This window comes from Grampus griseus (assembly GCF_964374135.1).
Source record: "Grampus griseus genome assembly, chromosome: 4".
NCBI lineage: Eukaryota > Metazoa > Chordata > Mammalia > Artiodactyla > Delphinidae > Grampus > Grampus griseus.
Window position 1 is genome coordinate 142,024,759 of NC_138997.1, and position 20,703 is coordinate 142,045,461.

General features: G+C 53.4%; 1 protein-coding gene across 3 annotated transcripts in view; it reads right to left on the reverse strand.

Moving 5' to 3' along the window:
* Window positions 1-14,072, reverse strand: part of RGS12 (regulator of G protein signaling 12) — a gene marked incomplete at its 5' end in the record, with an annotated part of 90,720 nt that extends 76,648 nt beyond the window's left edge. For all 3 annotated transcript variants that reach the window (XM_082652921.1, XM_082652920.1, XM_082652922.1), the window contains one exon: window positions 12,195-14,072. In XM_082652921.1, coding sequence (XP_082509047.1) covers window positions 12,195-14,072 — 1,878 coding nt within the window. The remainder of the gene's footprint in view (window positions 1-12,194) is intronic.
* Window positions 14,073-20,703: the final 6,631 nt, after the last annotated feature.

A 20,703-nucleotide genomic window follows, 5' to 3' on the forward strand; every position in this document is an offset into this window, starting at 1 on the left:
AGGTGTGAATCGACCCCGTGGTGACATTTCACCAACAGGGAGAAGCTTCAGCTCTTCTCCGGCTGCTCCTCAGCGAGAGTCCCTGCCCCCCACCCCGGTGTATGAAGACGGCTGTGCATCAATAAACTGCTGGAAAATCCCCGCTGATCTGGCGCCCCCTGCTGGCACTACATCACTCACTCTCCCCAGACAGAACTAAACAGTAGCGATTAGGCAAAAATGGCTACAAATCCGCTTTCTTCAAAGTCAACTCTACTTCTTAAATCGCAAACAACTCATCTTAACTGCTTGGGAAGGCGAGGGGCTGAGGGCTGCCCCAGCTCCGCCTCTCTGCCCGCAAGCGCCCCGTACGAGGGCCAGCCGCCGGCATGGACCTCAGCGTGAGCCCTTTGCGCTCTGGTACCCTGCTCTGGATGGTCAACTCAGAACAGGAGGGCGGAGGGCCCCTGAGGGAAGCCTTCGAGATGAGAAACAGCCAGCAGATGGAGTGAGGGCAGAACTGGGCCGCTGACGCCTGCCCGCCTGCCCACCACCCAGGGAGAGGTCTCATTTTAGCACAAGCAGTGACCTGGACCAGCCAGTCCAGCCTCCTCAACCTACAGATGAGAGCCCAGCAGCCAGTGAAGGGCCTGCTCGGGCCCACACGGCCAGCAGGGCCCAGACCCAGATCTCGTTGCACCACAGTCAGAACCAGAAACTCCTAACTTAAGGGTATAAACACTAGACCAGAAGCCCCAGTGGGGCAAGGGCTGTGTCCCCCCTCAACAGTGCCTGGCACACAGCAGGTGCTCAGTAAACACTTACTGAACAAATTAACCAAGGATGCCATTTAGCTTAAAACAGAGACCAGACCATCTGAAGACCTGCCCAAGAGAAGCCGAGGCGTAGGATTTCCAGCTGACATACTTACTTCTCCCGTTATATCAGTCAGAAAGCAAAACCACAGCAACTGGTCAACAGAGAATTTCCCACAAAGAACTGCTAACCAGGAATCAGAGAACTGAAAGGGCAGAAAGAGACTCCAAGATGCCAGGACGGGAAGCGGCTGCACCCCCGGGGCTGGGACAGTATGGGAAGAGGAGGACTTATTTAAACTCTGCAGCCAGATGAGGGGAAGGTGGGACCCGGACCTCGGACCTCAGAGGGGGCACAGGCAACGGCTGGTGCCTGGGGGGTGACAAGGCACCGGACAAGGCGGGGAAACCACAAACTGGACTCAGCGGCAGCGGCAGGAGGACCCTCCTCCTCTCGCCTGGCCGCTGGGAGCAAAGCCAGGTGGGGACCCAGCTGGCAAGGGGAAGAGGCCACAGACCCCCTTCCCAGAGCCCATCACAGAAGGCGGGCTTGGGGCTGAGGGACAACAGCTGAGTAACAAGCACAACTTGTGAGATCTGGTTGCTACAAAACTCTCCATATCAGGAAGAATTCTAAGCCCCAAATCAAATCAATTTTAAAATCAACAAAATTCCATTTCCAACACAACACTGGACAAACACAGAGCGGTGACTCTGGAATAACGTGTGGGGGCTGAGGAAGGGCTCCTGGTCACAGTGAATCACCTTCTCGAGAAAGAAGCCAAGACTGGGTGTCCTGCTCAAGGAAGAAAAGGGTGAATATGTAGGAAAGGACATCCAACTCGAGACAGAAAATTAAGGAATATGTTTGTTTATTCAATAAATATCTAAGAGCCAGGCAGTCATCAAGAGTGAAAACCTTAAAAAGACAGAAACAAGGTGTGTGGCAAAACGTCCAAGCCAATAAAGGAGGTGATGAAGAAAGCAGGAAAACCAACAACAGCCTTGAAAACAAAACACAAACAAAGGCAGGAAAGGAGGAGAGAGCCTAGGAAAAAACAGACTTACAGAAAGTGCACAGTAACATCATGGAACCAAAACTACACATGCCAGTAATCCCAATAAATATAAATGGACTAAATTTGCCAATTTATTACAGTCTTACTCTTGAATCTCAGAATGTCAAATTGGATCAGGAAAAACATGGAACTACCTGCCACTCATAGTAACAATCCTAGAACATGGAGAAATGGAAAAGTTTAAAGAAAAGGACAGAAAATGCTGACTCAGAGAAAGCTTGTGTAGCTATGTTAATAACAGACAAAATAGATCTCATCTCTAATAGGGTTTTTAAATAAGAGATTCAATACACCAAAAAGGAAGAAAGTGAGGAAGAAGAGGAGGAAAAGGGGGAGAAAAATGCCACCATTGATTTTATAACTTTATGAGGTTAGAATAAACTTGATATCAAAACCAGACAAAAACAATGAGAGAAGGGAACACTATAAGACAGTTTTACTCATAAACACAGATTCAAAAATTTTACAAAAATACTAGCAAACCAAACCCATTAGTGTATAAAAAGATAAGCACAAGTTAGGTTTATCTCAGGAATGCAAGCATGGTTCAATATTCAAAACTCTATCAGTGTAATATACCACGTTAGCATTTTAAAGGAGGAAGCCCATTTGATTGTCTCAATGAACACAAAAAGAACCAAAAAAGAAAGGCCAAAATTCAACACCCATTCATGATGACAAGTATTAACAAATACGAACAGAAGTAATCCTGGCAAGGCAGCTGCACAAAGAAAGCAGTGAATCAATTGTACTTTTATATATCACAAAAGTTAACATTTACAATTTTTAAGTAGGCACCCATTTACAATAGTAATAAAATGTATAAGGTACCTAGGAATAAATCTGGCCAAATAATCTAAGAAAAAAATCTAATTAACAACATTAATGAAGGTAGCTATAAAACTTTACTGAAAGAAAATAAAGAAAACCTAAATAAATGAAGAGAGGTACCATTTTCATGGATAGGAAGACTCAATATCCTACATACGTCAGTTCTCCCAATAAAAAAGTCAATAGCATTTTATTTTTTGGAGAATTTATTAGCTGATTGTAAAATCTATATGAAAGAGCAAGGCTCAAGCAAAGCCAAGATCAGATAAGGTGATTTGGCCTATCAGATACGAAGACTTACTACAAAGGTACAATTTTGAAGGTAAAGTGCAGTTGGGGTATTGACAGTGGAGGACAGAGAACTGAGACCCGCGTATGTGAACACACGGCACACGGCAGAGGGCACCACTGGGCCTCGTGAGAGCCTGAATTTAGTGCTCCAACAACTGGTCGTCCACATAGAGGAAAAAATGGACTTGCCACCCACCTTATTCCATTCACAAAAATCAACTCCAAAAGATTTTAGGGGAAAAAAAAGGAGAAAATCTTTCTGTCCTCAGGGTAGTAGTGAATGTGTTATGTCAAAAGTGCAAGATAAAGGCTGACAAGCTGGATGACATTAAAGTGAATAACTTCTGTTCATCAAAATGCCACAGCAGGGCTTCCCTGGTGGCGCAGTGGTTGAGAGTCCGCCTGCCGATGCAGGGGACACGGGTTCGTGCCCCGGTCCAGGAGGATCCCGCATGCCGCAGAGCGGCTGGGCCCGTGAGCCATGGCCGCTGAGCCTGTGCGTCCGGAGCCTGTGCTCCGCAATGGGAGAAGCCACAATAGTGAGAGGCCCGCGTACCGCAAAAAAAAAAAAAAAAAAAAAAAAAAAAAATGCCACAGCACACGGAACATGGAGAGGGCATTCACGGAACGCTTGTAATCTAATCGGCAAAGGTTAATAGCCAAAATCTGTAACTCCTACCAATTAGAGAGAAAGACAACCCAACAGAAAAATGGGCAAAGTTTTCAGTAGGTCCCTCACAAAGAGGAAATCAAATCTTTGTGCTCAAGGGAATGCAAACTAAAGCCGCAACAAGACACCATTTTACAACTAATAGATTGGCAAAAATTGGAGGAGTCTGGCGAAGGCAAGCTTCGGCAAGGATGTGGAGCGATCTGAGTTCTTACAGTAGCTGGTACGGGACTGCCAGGAAAACAGCATGTTTCTGCACGGTTACAGCATTCTGAGCAGATTTTACTGAGACTTGGGACCTGTACTAAAAGTTTCCACGTCCTGGGACTCAGCAGTTAAATTATGACCAAAGAGATGGTGAGAACTCCAGGTGAGACTGACATTTCAAAGGAATGAGGCCTGGAACACCTCCCAAAGAGGCTGATCTTATGTCCCTCCTGAAGACACCCACCTGCACTGCAAAGGGTGAGAGGAGAGACCCAGGATTTTTCCCCTGTCTAGAAAGAGGATTTGCTTAGAGTAACGGTTTCTCTCCCCTTAAGGAGGGGAAGGGGGCAGCACGTGTATAATCTCCTGGATCCCTGTTTAGGGAGTCGAGGGGTGATACCCGATGTGGTTCTCATTGCTCCAGTCCAGGGCAAGGACTGGGCACGGGGGAACCACTGTCGTATTGTACATCAGTAATTAAAGCTGTGTCTCTCCAGAGACCCGTCTACTGTCAATATGAACGGATACAGAGACCAAAAGCTTAACACCCGGCCCTGAGACAAACCAGCCATTCCGTTCTTTGGACAGACCCTGAGAAATGCCTTCATATACATGCCTGGAGACGTGTGCGAGAATGTTCACCAACGCATCATCAGTCATTTTGTTAATGGCCCTGTGTGTGTGTGTGTGGGTGTGTGGGTGTGTGATGGTGGTATACTCACACAATGGAATGTTACATAGTTAGAATGATGAACTGCAGCTGCAGATGGTATCATGGATAAATCTTTGAAATGATATTCAGTGATTTCAAAACAGGTTGCATGAGACTGTGTTACAAAGCCATTTTTACAAAGCTGAAGAAACAGCAAAACTAATCAATAAGGGATTCAAGCACTTCAAACACTTCTGATTCTGGCAGTGGCCACTTAGCTCTGAATAGTCTCCCTTTTCCTGGAAACTATACAAAACCAAAGAACAGCAAGGGGTGGCATTGCTTTGTGTCTCTGCTCCTTTGCTCCCATTTCCTTCACCTCAGTGTCCCCCACTCTCGTCCTACAGACTGCGTCCAGCTCTGGGAAGCCCTGCCCTGCCTATTCCAGGAGGGCCCAAGCGCTTCTCCCCTGCTCCCCCTAGCGCCTCCACCGGCCTGGGTCTCAAGGTCCACACGCAGCACCGAGCCCCCCAGAGAGCGCTCAGTGCACGTGGTCAGAAGGAAGGCCTTGCGCAGAGCGAGCCCATAGGGAGCTAAGGAGCCCAGAGTGCCCTTCCCAGCCCGGCCCCCGCCCCCGGCCCGGGCCCCTCTTCCCGGTGGTGTTATCTCCCCAGACCGGCTGACTCTCTCTCCGTTGTTCGCTTCCTTTCCTCTTGCTTGGGCAGAGAGTGATGCAATGTTGCCCAAGGGCATGGTTTACAAGGAGTGAAGATCAAAGCTGCTGTTTTTAGAGGGAATTATATCATGGGGCCCTAACCTGGCCTTTTTAGTATTCTCCAGAATTTTCTTAGAATCTATTTTAAAACTTCCTCTCATTGTACTAGAAAAACTGCACAAGACCTGTCTGTTGAATCCAATACTCTCCTGGCTGGATAGCTGATGATGTCATTAGCAATGCCATAGAAATACCACTACAGCTTCCAGTACCAATCCTCACTTTGCTCTCATTAAAAGAATTAAGAAAGTAATTTTCATTTGTTTCTCCGAAGGCATTATTTTTAGTAAGTAAAATATGTTCAGATTCCCATAATAAAAAAATCAAAACAACACAAAATAAAATTATAGTGTCCTGGACGCTTCCCAGTTTTCACTTACTAACCTGAGGTAACTACTACTATCTGTTTGGAGTGTTTCCTTTTAATTTTTTCTATATACTTACATATAAATATATGCATGCTTTAAAATGTCATAGGTTTATTTGGAGGGTATTGAAATATGTTACACAAAAGCGGGATCATATTAAATACGCACATGTGACCTGCTTTTTCGCTTCGGGCGTCTTGGGGGGCTTTCCACGTGCGTAATACCCCGCGCCACCCCCCATGGCAGAGCCCAGAGCCACAGTCCCCTCTCAGTGATGGACATCTGGGCTGCACACCTGTCTGTGCAGCCACACTTCCCAGCCCCCCCTGCAGCAGGGTGCAGTCACGTGACGAGGCCTGGACAATGAGAAGCAGCAAGAGCTTGTGCAGCTTCTGCTGGGGCTCCACTGCTCCCTCCCCCCCCCACCCATAGGCTCCCCCCTCCTCCTGCAGGCTCCCCCTCCTCCTGCAGGCTCCGCCCTCCTCCTGCAGGCTCCCCCCTCCTCCTGCAGGCTCCCCCCTCCTCCTGCAGGCTCCCCCTCCTCCTGCAGGCTCCCCCCTCCTGCAGGTTGGAATGTAGCGGAAGCTGTGTCTCCGTCTGACCTTCAAGTGGAGGCACAGCCGGGGAACCTGGCCCCTGATGAACGGGGAGCCCCCACACCAGCCCTGGGCAGCCCCACCCAAACTCTTAACAAACTTAATAAAATGGAAAAGCATCCATTTATAAACATTATTTAACTCTCGTCAACAATGTCATACACTCAGCTAAGTCTCCGGGTGATGCCCTCCCAGCCCCCAGCCCAATATCTCAGGGCTCCCCAAGGAGGAAACAGTTCAGGAGCATTGCCCGGGTCAGCGCACTAGGAGTCAGAGCATTGGATGTGACTGGGAGGAGGTCAAAATGCCGAGCATTCCCTCTGTAAACCTCCCACTTGACCAGTGTAATAAAAGAGCCTGAGAGGCGGAGACGTGTCCACCTGAACGAGCAAGTGTGGGAGAAGTGGGCCTTCTCCTTGGCCGGTTTCCCTCCAGGCTTCCACAGGAGTGAGGGGTCCCAGAAAGCCGGGATCTGGACTGCGCTAGGGTATAAAGGACCAAGAAGACAGTGACAAAGCCCTGGTAAAGGAGCATCCTGCAAAGATGGCTGACTGGACAGAGAACTGGTAGGACTCAGAGACCAGCTGGTGACTGAACGCAGTGGTGTAGCCCCTCTAAGAGCTGGCTTGCTTTGTGCAACACAACAGAAAGGCTGCGTGCCAGACTTTCAAAGGGAACATTTAATACAAAGGGCTGTCAAGTATAACGTGGAAGCAATCATAAACACAGAGACCACTAAAGACCATCCTAGCTGCGAGAGAGACAGAGACAGACAGAAACAGAGAGAGAGAGAGGGCGCTATGGGGAGGGCGTCCTGGCAGTGGCCGCTCCCCAGGCCTGGGATCAGCTGTGCTTGCCCCTCACTGGTCACAAGCAACACGCCTCAGCGGCACAGGCGGCCAAGGCTGGCTTAAAAGGAGAAGCTGGGGGGGGGGGGCGGCGGTGAGAAGTCCCCTAGGGGTGTGAAAAGCTCCAAGGTTTCCCCAGAACCCCCAAGGCCATGGAGGGCTGTGCCCATGCGCAGCGCTGCGGCTGCACCGGCAGGAGTGGAGGCCCAAGCGGGGCCATCAGCTGCCTGGCTGAGCACTGAAGGCTCCACACACACAGGCCCCTGGGCAAAGACCGAGACTGACTGGCTCCAGGCATCGAAGGAGATCTCTGCCCCGTCACTAGCTGACCTCTAAGCGAACCAAGCCGAGACCTCGCGGCCACACACAACAGAGAATGCACCGGACAGAATTTGCTCAGAAAAGCCCCTAAACAAACAGCAACAAACAGCAAGGTGGGGAGAGCGCATCTCCGCTCCCAGGACAGCTGGGCGCTGCGTGGGGCGCCCTGCTGAGTTTCTGGGTTGCGCGAAGATCAGATGTTGTGTGCAGAGGGCGCCAGATGCTGGGCTGAGCCAGGCGGCCGAGTCTCGCCTCTTAGCGCCCAGCGCACACCTCTTTGCCAGCGCCGGACCCTGGAGCTGGGCCTTGCAGACGATGCTTTGCTCTGCCGGCGCGGGCTCGACAGCCGGCTCTGCCAGCGGGGCTGCGCTGGTTCCCGTCGGGCTGTTTTCCGGGCGGCGGGAGCAGGCTGTGCCCACATCCTGCTCAGGACCATCGTTCTCCGGCAGCCTGTTCCCCGGACAGCCCTGGCTGCAGCCCCTCGGCCTCCTCCCCTTGGTGTTAAGGCTCCGCCTGGTTGCCGCCCTCGCCCCTCTGCCGCTTCCCCCCTGGGGTTCCGTTAGCGCTCGCTTGGCAGTGGGCCACCTCTGGTCTGGCTACCACTTCTTCAGGCTAACGTCTCCCTGTCCAAATCGCTGGTGTGTTTTCTGTCTCCTGGCCAGATCCTGGCGGGCACAGCCTGATTTTGCACAGAGTAAGACACTGAAGCCACTGTCACCACGGAGAGGAACTGACAGTAACTCCGGACACCTACTGCTCGACCTTCCACGGCCTCTGGCCCCTCCCCCTCCTGCTCCTAACGCCTCCTCCTCTTCGCATTTCCAGCACTTCCTTCCTCCATCCCCTCCTGGCCTGTCCTCCGCTCATCCTGACAAGCCGCCAGCCAGCTCGAGCCAGGCCAGGAGGGACACCAGGAGGCCCACCTTAGAACCCTGGAAGCTTCTGCCGCTCCAGCAGGGGCTGTGGGATTAGACTGCACTAATAATGCAGGGGAACCCAGTTAGCAAAGACCTATGGATACACGTGCAGAGATTAGAGCTGGAACGCAATACAATGTAATTTATTACTACTTATTTTTAGATAAATCATGTGTCCCATCACGTCACGCAAGGAACGCCACCTGACTGTGGGCAAGTCGCTCGATGTGTATAAACCCTACCCTCCTTGTCAGTAAGATAATGAGCTCATAGGGCAAGTAAGGAGATAAAGCGCGCTGCAAACACTGAACGCTACACTGCTACTTTCCAGCGCTGGAAGCATCAGTCCCATGTCAAGCACTTCATTCTTTTGTTACAGTATAAGCAATAACAGCCAATACCTTCGTTTTCACTACATTTTTGTTGAAGGTTAAAGAACATTAAAAAGAAGCCCAAGGCCCTCCTAAGTACAGTCCACTGCTCTCTGACAAAGGGGCAAAGACAATACAAGGGAGCAATGATTGTCTTTTCTACAAACGGTGCTGGAACAAGAGATATCCGCATGCAAAAAAAAAAAGTGAATCTAGATACAGACCTTACACCCTTCAGAAATTAACTCAAAACGGATCACAGACCTGGATGTAAAATAAAAAACCATAAAACTCCTAGAAGATAGCACAGGAGGAAACCCAGACGACCGTGGGTTTAGTGATGCCTTTTTGGTACAACACCAAAGGCACGAACCACCAAAGAAAGAACTGACAAGCTGGACTTCATTAAAATTTAAAACTTCTACTCTGTGAAAAACAGTATCAAGAGAATGAAAAGACAAGCCACAGAATGGGAGAAAATATTTGCAAAAGACACATCTGATGAAGGACTGCTACTCAAAATAAACAAAGAACTTAGGTGGCGCAGTGGTTAAGAATCCGCCTGCCAATGCAGGGGACACGGGTTCAATCCCTGGCCCAGGAAGATCCCACATGCCGTGGAGCAACTAAGCCCGTGTGCCACAACTGCTGAGCCTGCGCTCTAGAACCCACGAGCCACAACTACTGAGCCCGTGTGCCACAACTACTGAAGCCCACGTGCCACAACTACTGAAGCCCACACACCTAGAGCCCATGCTCCGCAATAAGAGAAGCCACCACAATGAGAAGCCCACGCACCACAACGAAGAGTAGCCCCCGCTCGCCGCAACTAGAGAAAGCCCACACACCGCAACGAAGACCCAACGCAGCCAAAAATAAAAACAAATAAATAAATAAATTTATATTTAAAAAAAGGAACTAAAGACCTGTTTCTTAAAAAAAAAAAAACTCAACAGTAAGAAAACAAACAATCTGTTAAAAATAGGTCAAAGATCTCAACAGACACCTCACCAAAGAAAATATACAGATGACAAGTAAGCATATGAAAAGATGCTCAACCTCACACGCCATCAGGGGAGACGCAGAGTAAAACAACAGTGAGATGCCACTACCTACGCGTCAGGACGGCAAAAACGCTGAACACTGACACCACCAAACTGGGGCCCAAATGTGGAGCAGCAGAAACTTTCCTCACTGCTGGTGGGGATGCAAAGCGGCGCAGCCACTTTGGAAGACAGTTTCTTACAAAGCTAAACATTCTCTCACCACACGAGCCAGCAATCCCACTCCTTGGTACTTACCCAGAGGAGTTGAAAACTTATGTCCACACCAAAACCTGCAGGCACACAGATGTTCATAACAGTTTTACTCATAGCTGCCGGAACTTGGAAGCCACCCAGGTGTCCTTCAGAAGGTGAATGGATACATCAACTGTGGTACCTCCAGATAACGGAATAGTACTCAGTGCTAAAGAGAAATGAGCTATCAAGCCATGAAAAGACATGGAGGAACCTTCAATGCATAGCACTAAGTGAAAGAAGCCAGTCTGAAAAGGCTACAGACTGTATGATTCCAACTATACGACAGCTGGAAAAGGCAAAACTATGGAGACAGGGAAAAAAATCAGTGGTTGCTGGGGGAGAGCAGGGGAGGGCTGAACAGGCAGGGCACGGAGGACTTTTAGGGCAGTGAAACCACCCTGTCTGATTCTACAATGGTGAGTACACGTCACTATCATCTGTTCAAGCCCAGAGAATGCACACCACCGACAGTGACCCTAATATAAACTATGGACTCCGGGGTTACTGACTGTGACAAAGGTGCCCTCTGGTGAGGGGCTGATGGTGGCGAGGCTGCACGCCTTTGAGGGTAGAGAGAACTCTCTGTGCCTCCCTCTCAATTTCATTATAAACCTAAAACTGCTCTCAAAAATAAAGTCTTCAAAACAAGAGAGACGACGAAGCCCAAGGTTTGACTCATGAATCTGCTTCCTCCTGACTGCTGAGCCTTAGACAAGTCACTTAGCCCTCAAGGACCGGTCACCTCGCCTGGAGAGCGGGGAGCACGGCACCCTGTCTCTGGGTGTCCTGAGGTCAGAGGCCCTGTGGGGATTGCCACCAAGTGAACGGGCACGAGGGTGCACCGCAGTCTGCCAGACAAACACCACTTATTCCTGCCAGTGTAACAGTTCACATGCACAGCGGCAATGGAGAAAACCCATTTGTGGGTTATGTTAAAAGAGGTGGTGAATTCCCCAATTTCTGATAACATTTTAGCCACCTTCCAGGGCCTTCCCTCCCTAAGCCCACACCCAACCAGGGAAGCCCAGGCCGAAGCTGCCGCCCACGCCGCCCACACTGCCCACACCGCAGGTGAAAGGAGAGCCCAGCCCATGCAGTCCCACCGAGGGAACGGCAGGGAAGGTGCGCACAAGGGCAGAAGTCCCGCTAGCCCGGCCACTGTAGGAATTCAGTCAAAACCTGCGTGACTACAACTGTGTTTTATACAAAAGCACAAATCTATGCTTAGATACATCACAGTGTTACATGGTCATTTAGGGGAGCTAAAACTACGGGAGGCCTGTCCTTTCCTTCGTCTTTAAGTTTTCTCTGATGTGTTCTACGATGAAAAATAGTAAGACTTGGGAAGGGGACGGATCCTGAACAGAACGTTCAACAAACTCCACGGCCCAGGCCACAGCACTCCTCCAGTCTTTGGAGGGTCTTCCTGTGGGATTTTCAGCTGCTGGGAACAAAAATGTGAACAAACGCAGAAAGGGTGTTTTAAATCACAAAGGTCCTCTGAGAACGGTTCCTTCCAAGCCAGCCGAGCTGAGGGCCAGCCCTCCTCTCACCCGCGGCTGCGTCTCAGCCTGCCCCGCCAGCACCGCCCCAGCCTGCCAGGGCCAGCCCTCCTGCCGTGCTGAGTCCCTCCCCCAACTCGGAACCAAGCTCCCGGCCCCGCCCCCAGCTGTTTGATGCTCAAGCCGAGCCACTGCCAACTTCAGCTGGCGTTTTTTTCGTAGCAGGATTTTCTCAATGAAGGAAACACCAAGGTGAATCTCCCCGTCCTGAAGCGACCAGTCTCTGTGCTTCCAGAATTTTCTCGCTTCAAAAGGGCGTGAGGCCTCAGCCACTGGGGCCAGAGACGAAGTGGGCTTCAAAGGGGCTGCCAGAACAGGCCCCTCCAGCACCCACGGCAGCAGGAAAGGGTGGGCAGCGGGGAGGAGGGCCTCACCCTGGCCAGGAGGTCACCATCTCTTCCACCACCACCTGTCCCACCTGACGTCCTGCCCCGCCCCGCCCAGAGCCAGGGCAAATCCAGGCGGATGTGCCCTGAAGCCGACATAGGCCGCCAGGGCAGCCACAGGAAGGCAGGACTGGGAACTGGGCAATGAAGGTGCCGTCGCACATCAGTAACTGACCGAGTTATGAGAGCACGCTCACCTTTCCTGACCCTCCCCTACAGGCTTACCTTTTTGTCTTCCTTAGTCTTTCTAACATTTCGATGGGGGCCGAAAATGTTCTGCATCCCGAGAGCCTTCCTGGCCCAGTCCCTTTTCTGGGTGCTGGGTGCGGGCTGCGCGGGGCTGCCCTCCAGCCGGTAGCGGTCAGCGGGAATCTTGCTCATGGGAGGGGGCAGCGTGCCACAGTTGATGCTGGACCAGCCGTCGGTGGAGTCCGTGTAAGACTCCTGGTCGCTGGTGTGCCCGCACTGCCACTCCTGCAGGACGTGGACCGGGAGCCATCGCTGGCCAAAGCCACCACCGGGGCCCGCAGCGCCCCTCTTGGAAGGAGGAACCGAGCAACGCAAGGATGCCGGGGGGGCTTCCACGTGAGGAGTGGGCCCCAGGTGCTTACCGAGGTCCCGGCACCTGTCGGCCTGCAGAGCGGCCTCAAACGGGGCCCCCTCGGGGTCGTGGCCGAAGGCCCCATTCCAGGGGCCGCCCCAGGGCTGGGAGCCCCGCCCGACCACACCCTCCCAGGCGCTGCCGCTGGGGCCGTGCCTGCTCGAGCTGGCGCCCAGGTCCAGCACAAGCACCCGGCTGCTTCTGTCCTCGTGGGTGAAGTTCCCGATGCCGCTGTCGCTGTTGCTGCTGGTGCTGGTGTTCTGGTGAGCGTCTGCGTCCCCGTCCGCAAAGGCCCGGGCCCGCACGCCCTCAATCAGTTCGCCCATGTCCCGGTACAGCACGGAGATGAACTGCAGGACTGGAAGCGAGGACGCAGGGAACTCCAGGCAGCCGTTGGTGTCAGGGTCGGCCGTGCACTCAAACCCGAAGCGCCGGGCGATGCCCTGGTGGATCTTGTGACTGAACAGGTCCGGGTCCACCATGAACACGTGGCAGGACGTCCGCAAAGCGCCCTCCTCCTCCTGCGCCAGGCTCCCGTCGTCGGCCGCCTGCATGGTCACCAGCCCGAAAAACCTCCTGTCGTCTGGGCACACGGCGCTGAACGCCAGCCTCTCGGCCGGGTATCGGGCCAGGACAGCGGCCTTGTCCGTGCAGAGCTGCACGCAGTCATGCATGATCTGCATGGTCACCAGCGAGTGGATCTTCTGCTCGGCCCGCAGGCGCCGCAGGCAGCCCCGGATGGCCTGCACGCTGTCCGACTCCAGGCTGCAGCTGGTGGACGGCAGCTCGATGGAGCCCAAGTAGCCCACGACCATGGCCACGTTCAAAATGCTCGCGTCCACCCCAAAGTCTTCGTGGGTCTCCAGCCCAACGCTGAAAACAGAATCATCGTTCACCACTCTCGGTATCTCCTCCTTAGCTAGCAGGCTGGTGTTTGGATTATTTACACCTTCATGGCCAAGGTCAAATCGCCCAGTGGCTGATTCTGAAAGGGATCTTTGTTTCAACTTCAAGGGCTCCGAACTGCTTGCTCGAAGACCAGGGTTTTCAAAGATCATGTTGAGAATCCCTCCGGACTGCATTTCCTCAACGACTCTCTCTGCTCTGTTTATACCTAATGCCTTAGAGTCGAGCTTGGGCTTCAGCCAGCCTTTTCCTTCATAAAATCCAACCTCTTCATCACTGGAGCAGGACTCCAGGTGGCCGATGCCCTCACCAATCACCATGTGCAGGACACCAGAACATTTCCCAATTAACTTCACCACGTCCTCATGGGATGCTGTCTTCACGTTGATCTCGTTGACAGCAAGTATCTGGTCGCCAGCACGGAGGCCCACAAAATCCGCAGGGCTGCCTCTCATGACACAGCTGAGCACACAGGGCGCCTGCCCGGAAAGCGCAAACCCGTACCCCGCCCTTCCTCTGGCCACCTCCACGCTCCGCATCCGGGGGGGCGCCGTCCCGAGCAGCGGCCGCTCCCCCAGGTCCCCCGCTCTGTACATCTCAAAGTGCTTCCGAGACCAGGAGCATAGCTCACTAGGCCGGCGGATCCGTGGTTCAGGGAATGCTGGAAGCTACCATGGTTCTCCTTGAAATAATGCCCTAAGGAAGAAGAATGAAGAGCTCGTTGTTAAAGATCTCATATTTATACCGCCTACTGCTACTACCCAAACATAAAAAGATACCTCACAACAAAACCGTCACAGGAAGAGTCTCTCGTCGCCACACAAATGCCAACGTGAAGGAGACACACTACCTCTGTGCAGCAAATCTTAAAGTCAGCCTAAGAAATCTTCCAAAGCAGAAGGCCTTTCCCAGGGCTGGCATCCTGCCCTACTCGGATCTCGCCAAGGCTCATCCCACCCCGGGTTTGAGGAGCACAGGACTCCCGCAGAATCTGCTTCCTCCCTGTCTGGATGGAAAGAGGAGAGCCCTTGGACCCTAATCACTCAAGGGTGTGGTCCAAGGACCAGTGCCCAGCTCCCCGGAGCTCCCTGCCATGCACTGAGCCAGGGGCAGAGCCGAGGGTGGAAAGGCAGCTGCGTGGCCCCTAGTCCAGCCCCGTCTTTGATCACAAGCTCCCTCCACGCAAAGTTCTCCCCCAGGAAGTGTTGTCAGCTTGTTTTCCCTCATATCCACCACCCTCGCTCAAGTAATTTATTTTGAACAAAGCACCATGTGGAGAAAACACATTAGTCTGAAATATTGGGTTGGCCAAAAAAGTTCGTTTGGGTTTTCCCATGTTACAGAAAAACACAAAGGAACTTTTTGGCCAACCTGATACTATAGAGGCTGCCTGACAGCACAGAGGAAACAACCAAAAAGAGCAAAGGAATTTAAACTTAACTGTTCCAGGGGGATGACTTCACAATAGAAAGTACTGGTTGTCACTGAAAAAAGACCCATGTCGGGATCCCCAAGACCACCGCTGGGCTTCCAGCAGGAGGACACGCAGGGCTCACGTATACTCAAGGCTCTGATCCATCACAGCGAAGGGCTGTGAAGCAGAACCACCGAAGGGAGAGGGCCTGGGGGCGAGCTTCCAGAACCCCGTCCCGTGGAGTCACGCGGGCTGCGTTCCACCCCCAGCGACACGCTGTCCCCAGGGAAGCTCGTCAGAGACTCAGAACCGGGACTCTCATTGGGGGCCCGCAGGCTCCGCAGGCCCCTCTGCCGGGCACACACCGAACTCCAGCCCCGGGGAGGGGGGAAGGGTGTCAGCACAGACACAGCAGGGGAGGCCCAGGGAGCCCCCCCATCCCGACACCCCAGCTCCCGGACGCCAGCCCAGGGCCAGCCCCGCACGCGGGCCTCGCAGAGGGCGGCAGCCAGGCCCGCTGGGAGGACTCCTCTCCCCACAAATCCCTTCAGAGATCACTTTGAAAAGCAATACAGTGAGTGATTGTATTGTGAAGATCCAAAACATAAGAGAACATGTTTTTTAAAGAGTATATGTTTTTTAAATAATTGTTTTAAAGTTGTCAGGAGAAATTCTCACGTCTTGGGATAAAGTTTCCAGTAACAGAAGCGTAACTCAGAGTAACTGATGTATACACACCAAAAAGTGAAAGAACTGGACAAAATGGAAAGTATACTATTCGATGACTCAGGAGCAGCTGCAAGTGACAAAACACTGACATGCAGGACGCATGCTTGAGTAGAATTATTTCATGACAATAAGAGTGAAAAGACTATTTATAAACTACCATGTTATTCAATACCTAAGTGATGCTAAATTAATCATTTAAATATTAGGACTGGAATTTAACTATTTAATATTCATCATTAAAAATGTGTATATTAAAGTCTGCCATGAACTATGCTTTAGGGTCTTCTCATTGGATCTTCTAAAGGGGTGTGGGCTACACAACACCCCAGAGACGCCACGTCCAGATCCCTGGAACCTGTCACCTCACGTGGCCGAGGGGACCTTGCAGATGTGATGGAGTGAAGGGTCCCGAGATGGGAGGTCACCCTGGATTCGCCGGGGGCGGGGAGGTGGGGGCCATGATCACAGGGTCCTGGCAGAGGGAGATGGGAGGGCGGTGGGAGGGGGGAGTCAGAGAGCAGAGCAACGGGCCTGGAAGGGGGGGAAGGGGCCTCGCCGGGGGCCTCCAGGAGGAACCAGCCCTGCCCGCACCCGGCCTCCGCCCGCGACACTGATTCTGGACTCCTGGTCCCAGACTGTAAGGGCGTAAATCTGAGTTGTTTCAAGCCACTGAGTTTGTGGTCACTTGTTTCAGCAACCACTGGAGAACTCGCAAAAGGGGAATCGCCCTATTGGTGGGGGGAGAGGATGCAGTGCACGCATGACACATCCCACCTGAAAAATGCTCACAACAGCGTCTGGCTCCCAGCAGTGTAGGCTGTCACCGTGAACTCACTGGGACAGGGTTAGCGAGGCCCTCCTGGTTCTTCCAGGAACAGAAAACCCCTGGCTTTCTCTTCCAAACAGTAACAGATGTTGCCTGTATGAAAAAAATAATTTCCCAGTTTTATATGCAGAATTACTCCATGATTCATCCAACCACCATGGAGTCACAACACTGTGTGACACAATATTCAATGACAGTCTTGTAGGTGGTTTACCCAAACATTTCTATTAGACTCTTACTGTCATGCTCTTCTATCGATTAAAAATAGTTTCTAATTCATACTAGTAATATCTTGATACCTAATAATCACATTTTGTAATCCAACCTACAGGTTAATTTTTCCTTAAACTGTACCAGTTAATAGTAAAACTGGTGGAACAGACAGTGAAATTCAGAAGAAACCACTGGGCGCTAGTTTCCAACCTCACCCGGCACGTCTGCCACCCGGGCTCCCGCTCTCGCTCCTGCGCTCAGAGGCCCCGGCTTCCGAGCTCTGAGCAGAGGCCAGCCCCGACCCACTGCGCACGGCCCAGGTGATCCACACGTGGGTGACAGCACTTGCAACACTCCGACTTGAGACCGTCTGCTACGGGCTGAGTGTTTGTGTCCCCAAGTTCACACGTGGAGATGCTAACCCAGTGGGAAGATCTGGAGGCGGGGCCTTGGCAGCGATCAGGTTGGATGAGGTCATGAGGGTGGAGCCCCCACGATGGGACTAGTGTCCCTGTGGCTCCAGAGGAGACCCGGGAGCCCCTGCGCTGTGCTCTCCACCATGTGAGGAACCAGGAAGTGGGCCTCACCAGACTCCGGATCTGCCAGCGCCTTGATTTCGGACTTCCAGCCCCAGAACTAGGAGAAATCAACGCCTGTGGTTTAAGCCCCTCGGTGTAGGGAATTCTGTTACAGCAGCGGAGCGGACGAAGACATCAGCTAATTAGCCAGCCTCCTTGTTTCGCAGAAAAGGTAACCAGGTCGGAAAGGAGTGCTTCTTCCAAGGGCCACCTCCCGATGGCTCAGTCAGCTAGGACACCAGGGCCTCCCCTCTCTGCACACCCCGCTACCACCGTCAGCCACTCATCCTTCAAACCAACGAGATCTAGAAATAAACACCAGGTGCCTACCCCTTTCCACGGTTTAGATCTGGCAAAAATGAGTCCTGTCCTGATGAATTTCTCCACTCACAGGCACCGAGTGAATGCCTACCTGGGCCAGGCAGCGCCCCAGACCAAGAAGCTACAGAGAGGGTCCCAGCCCTGCCCAGCAGCCCGCCGTCCCCAGAGAGGGAGGGGCAAGAGGAGGCGAACAGCCATCACTCCGGAGCAGGGCGAGTGCCAGCCCCGGCCCTATGCTCGGGTGCCCAGGAGTCTGCGGCAGATGCGCCGGGAAAGCCATCCCAGGAGGGGGCGACTGGCACAGCCGCAGTTCGGCCTCCACCTCTGCCCGTGAGATGGGCGATCTGTGGGGATGGCGCTGCGGGTCTCATGGCTGTGCCGCAAAGGCGACAGATGTTCACGGGGCAACAGGCCGAGCTGAGCACGGGGTCAAAAGACCAAAGCAACAAAGAACAACCACAACAGGGCGCGGAAACGAGCGGGAGGGAGAGAAGCTGAGGACCAGGAGGCAGAAAGCACCCAGCGCACGGAGGAGACGCGGGAAGTCCAGGAATGAGGGCAAGACAGCCCCGGAACGGCGGCCGTGGGGAAGCCGCACAGTCCACGGCGTGCGCCGCGCCGCTCTGGGGGCTTTACACTTACTAACTCGTGTGGGTGAAACGTCGCTATGATGTAGGTACGATTATTATTCTCATTTTGCAGAGGAGGAAACGGAGGCACAGAGAAGTGAAGTAACTTGTCTTCAGCTGCACAGCTAATCAGTGTCAGAGGTGGACTTGAACCCGGCTGTTCTGGGCTTCCTCTCTCCCCACGCAGAGGGGCTCAGAGAGGAAGCGGAGCGGTGGTGGGACGCGCCCAGCAGCAGACCCCTGCTCCTCAAACCCATCCCCAAAGCCACTGTGTCCCAGCAGCTACCTACAACCACCACCCCAGCAGTGCCCACAGCGCCAGCACCCGCCACACACCACCTCCCCCGACACCCCTCAGGGACACACGCGCGCACGGAGGACCCAGCACACCCCCAGCAGACACACGCCAGGATGCACGCTGGTGGTCCCTGTGTTCCGGCCGCCTCACCCCCCAGTCCATTCCAGCGCCCGTTCCCGACCCCTGCGAAGCCCTCCCGAGCCCACGGCCACTCCGCCTGCAGCAGTGCCCAAACCACCCGGGAGGACGCGCGGGTGGACTCCGTTCATCAGGGCCACTTCCGGGCCCCTTACTGCCACCAACAACCAACGCCCTCGCCAAGCTTTCATCCTGAAAGGGCCCCTTTTCCACTGCCTGCCACCTGACGCCCCCCACCGGCGTCGGGGAGACCCTTCACCTGTTCATCGGTGTCACCGGGCGCCCACTGTGTGTGAGACTGGGCCAGACACGGGGCTGCCTCAGGAGGGAACGGTCTCTTCCTGTGAAGACCTCTCCGCAGGGGACCAGGACCCGGAGGCTCCGACGGCAGCAGCTTCCCGAGGGCGTCTGCACAGCTGCTGCTCGGGCCACGCGGCCTGGTGAGCGGTTCCCAAGGGACCCTCCAGGGAGGCAGCCCAGCTGCTGCGCTCCGCGCATGGGGCAGCACTGTCAGCTCCGTTGTCCCTGTCCCCTCTCCCTGAGGACCCACTTCCTCTCTGAACTCAAAGCCCCCATGTGGGTGACCCCAAGGCCTGACCCCGGAACTCTCTCCTGAGCGCCAAACCCATTTCCTGAGCTCTCAGCCGCCCATCACCTCTCTCTGCGTGTCGACACCCAAACACACCTTTGTTGGAAGCACCCTTCTCCTCTTCCTCGGCCCCAACATCCGCCTAAGCCCACCCACCCTTCTAGGCACCAGGCAGTGCCTCGGTCATCCCCACTTCCCCCTCCAGGCCGTCCCTCCCACCCCGCCGCACCATCCCCCTGTCCCCAACAACTTCCACCCACCTGGACGGCCCACCCCCAGCCTTCTCCGTCCCCCCTCCTCCTCACTTCAGCAGCTGCTCTCGCGGTCACCCCTGTCCAGCCTGCTCCTCTCCGGCCACACGCTGCCCCCGTGCCCCGGAGCCCCCCATCGCGCCAGCCCCCTCAGCCGTCCTGCTTCTCCCGCCCACCTCCGCTCCCTCCACCCCGCCCGCCAGGCATCAGCCCAGGGACTCTCCTGTCCCCCGACTCATGTCCTCTGCCCCCATCCGGGGACCCCCTCCCCCGCAGGAATGGCCTGGGCTTTCTTCACAGCACGTGCTGCGGGGCCGCCACGACATAGGGCGCCCGGGCCCCTGTCCAAAGCCACGTTCCCAGCCCCGGGGCTCTCAGCACTCCCGTCAACCCCGCAACTCTCCTCTGGTCACTCACGACCACCCAAACCCACCCGGCCTTCGCCTCCCTGCCCTTGGCTCGTGGTCTGTCCCCTCCTTTCCAGAGAAGACACCCCGCAGGCCCTCCTTCTGCAGTGCACACCCTCCCCCTACGTCAGGCCAGCTCCTCCCCCAGGCCCTCGACGCCATCCCCACCACCTCGGGGGGCTGACACCGCCCACCTGGGTCTGAAAACACCCAAGCCTCTCTAGCCCTAAAAGGAGTAAAACCCCTCAGTTGACTCCTGAAAGCATTTCCTCTAAGATCAGGAACAAGACAAGGATGTCCACTCTCGCCACTTTTATTCAACATAGTTTTAGAAGTCCCAGACACAGCAGTCAGAGAAAAAAAAAAGCAAATAAAAGGAATCCAAATCGGAAAGGAAGAAGTAAAACTGTCACTGTTTGCAGGTGATATGATACTATACACAGAAAATCCTAAAGACACCACCAGAAAACTACAAGAGTTCATCAATGAATTCAGTAAAGTTGCAGGATACAAAATTAATATATAGAAGCCTGTTGCATTTCTATACACAAACAATGAACTATCAGAAAGAGAAACTAAGGAAACATACTCCCATTTACCACTGCATCAAAAGGAATAAAAAACCTAGGAATAAACCTACCTAAGGAGGTAAAAGACCTGTACTCAGAAAACTATAAAACACCAATGAAAGAAACTGAAGACAATACAAACAGATAGAAAGATATACCATATTCATAGATTGGAAGAATTAATATTGTTAAAATGTCCATAATACACAAAGCAATATACAGATTCAAAGCAATCCTTAATAAAATGCCAAAGGTATTTTTCACA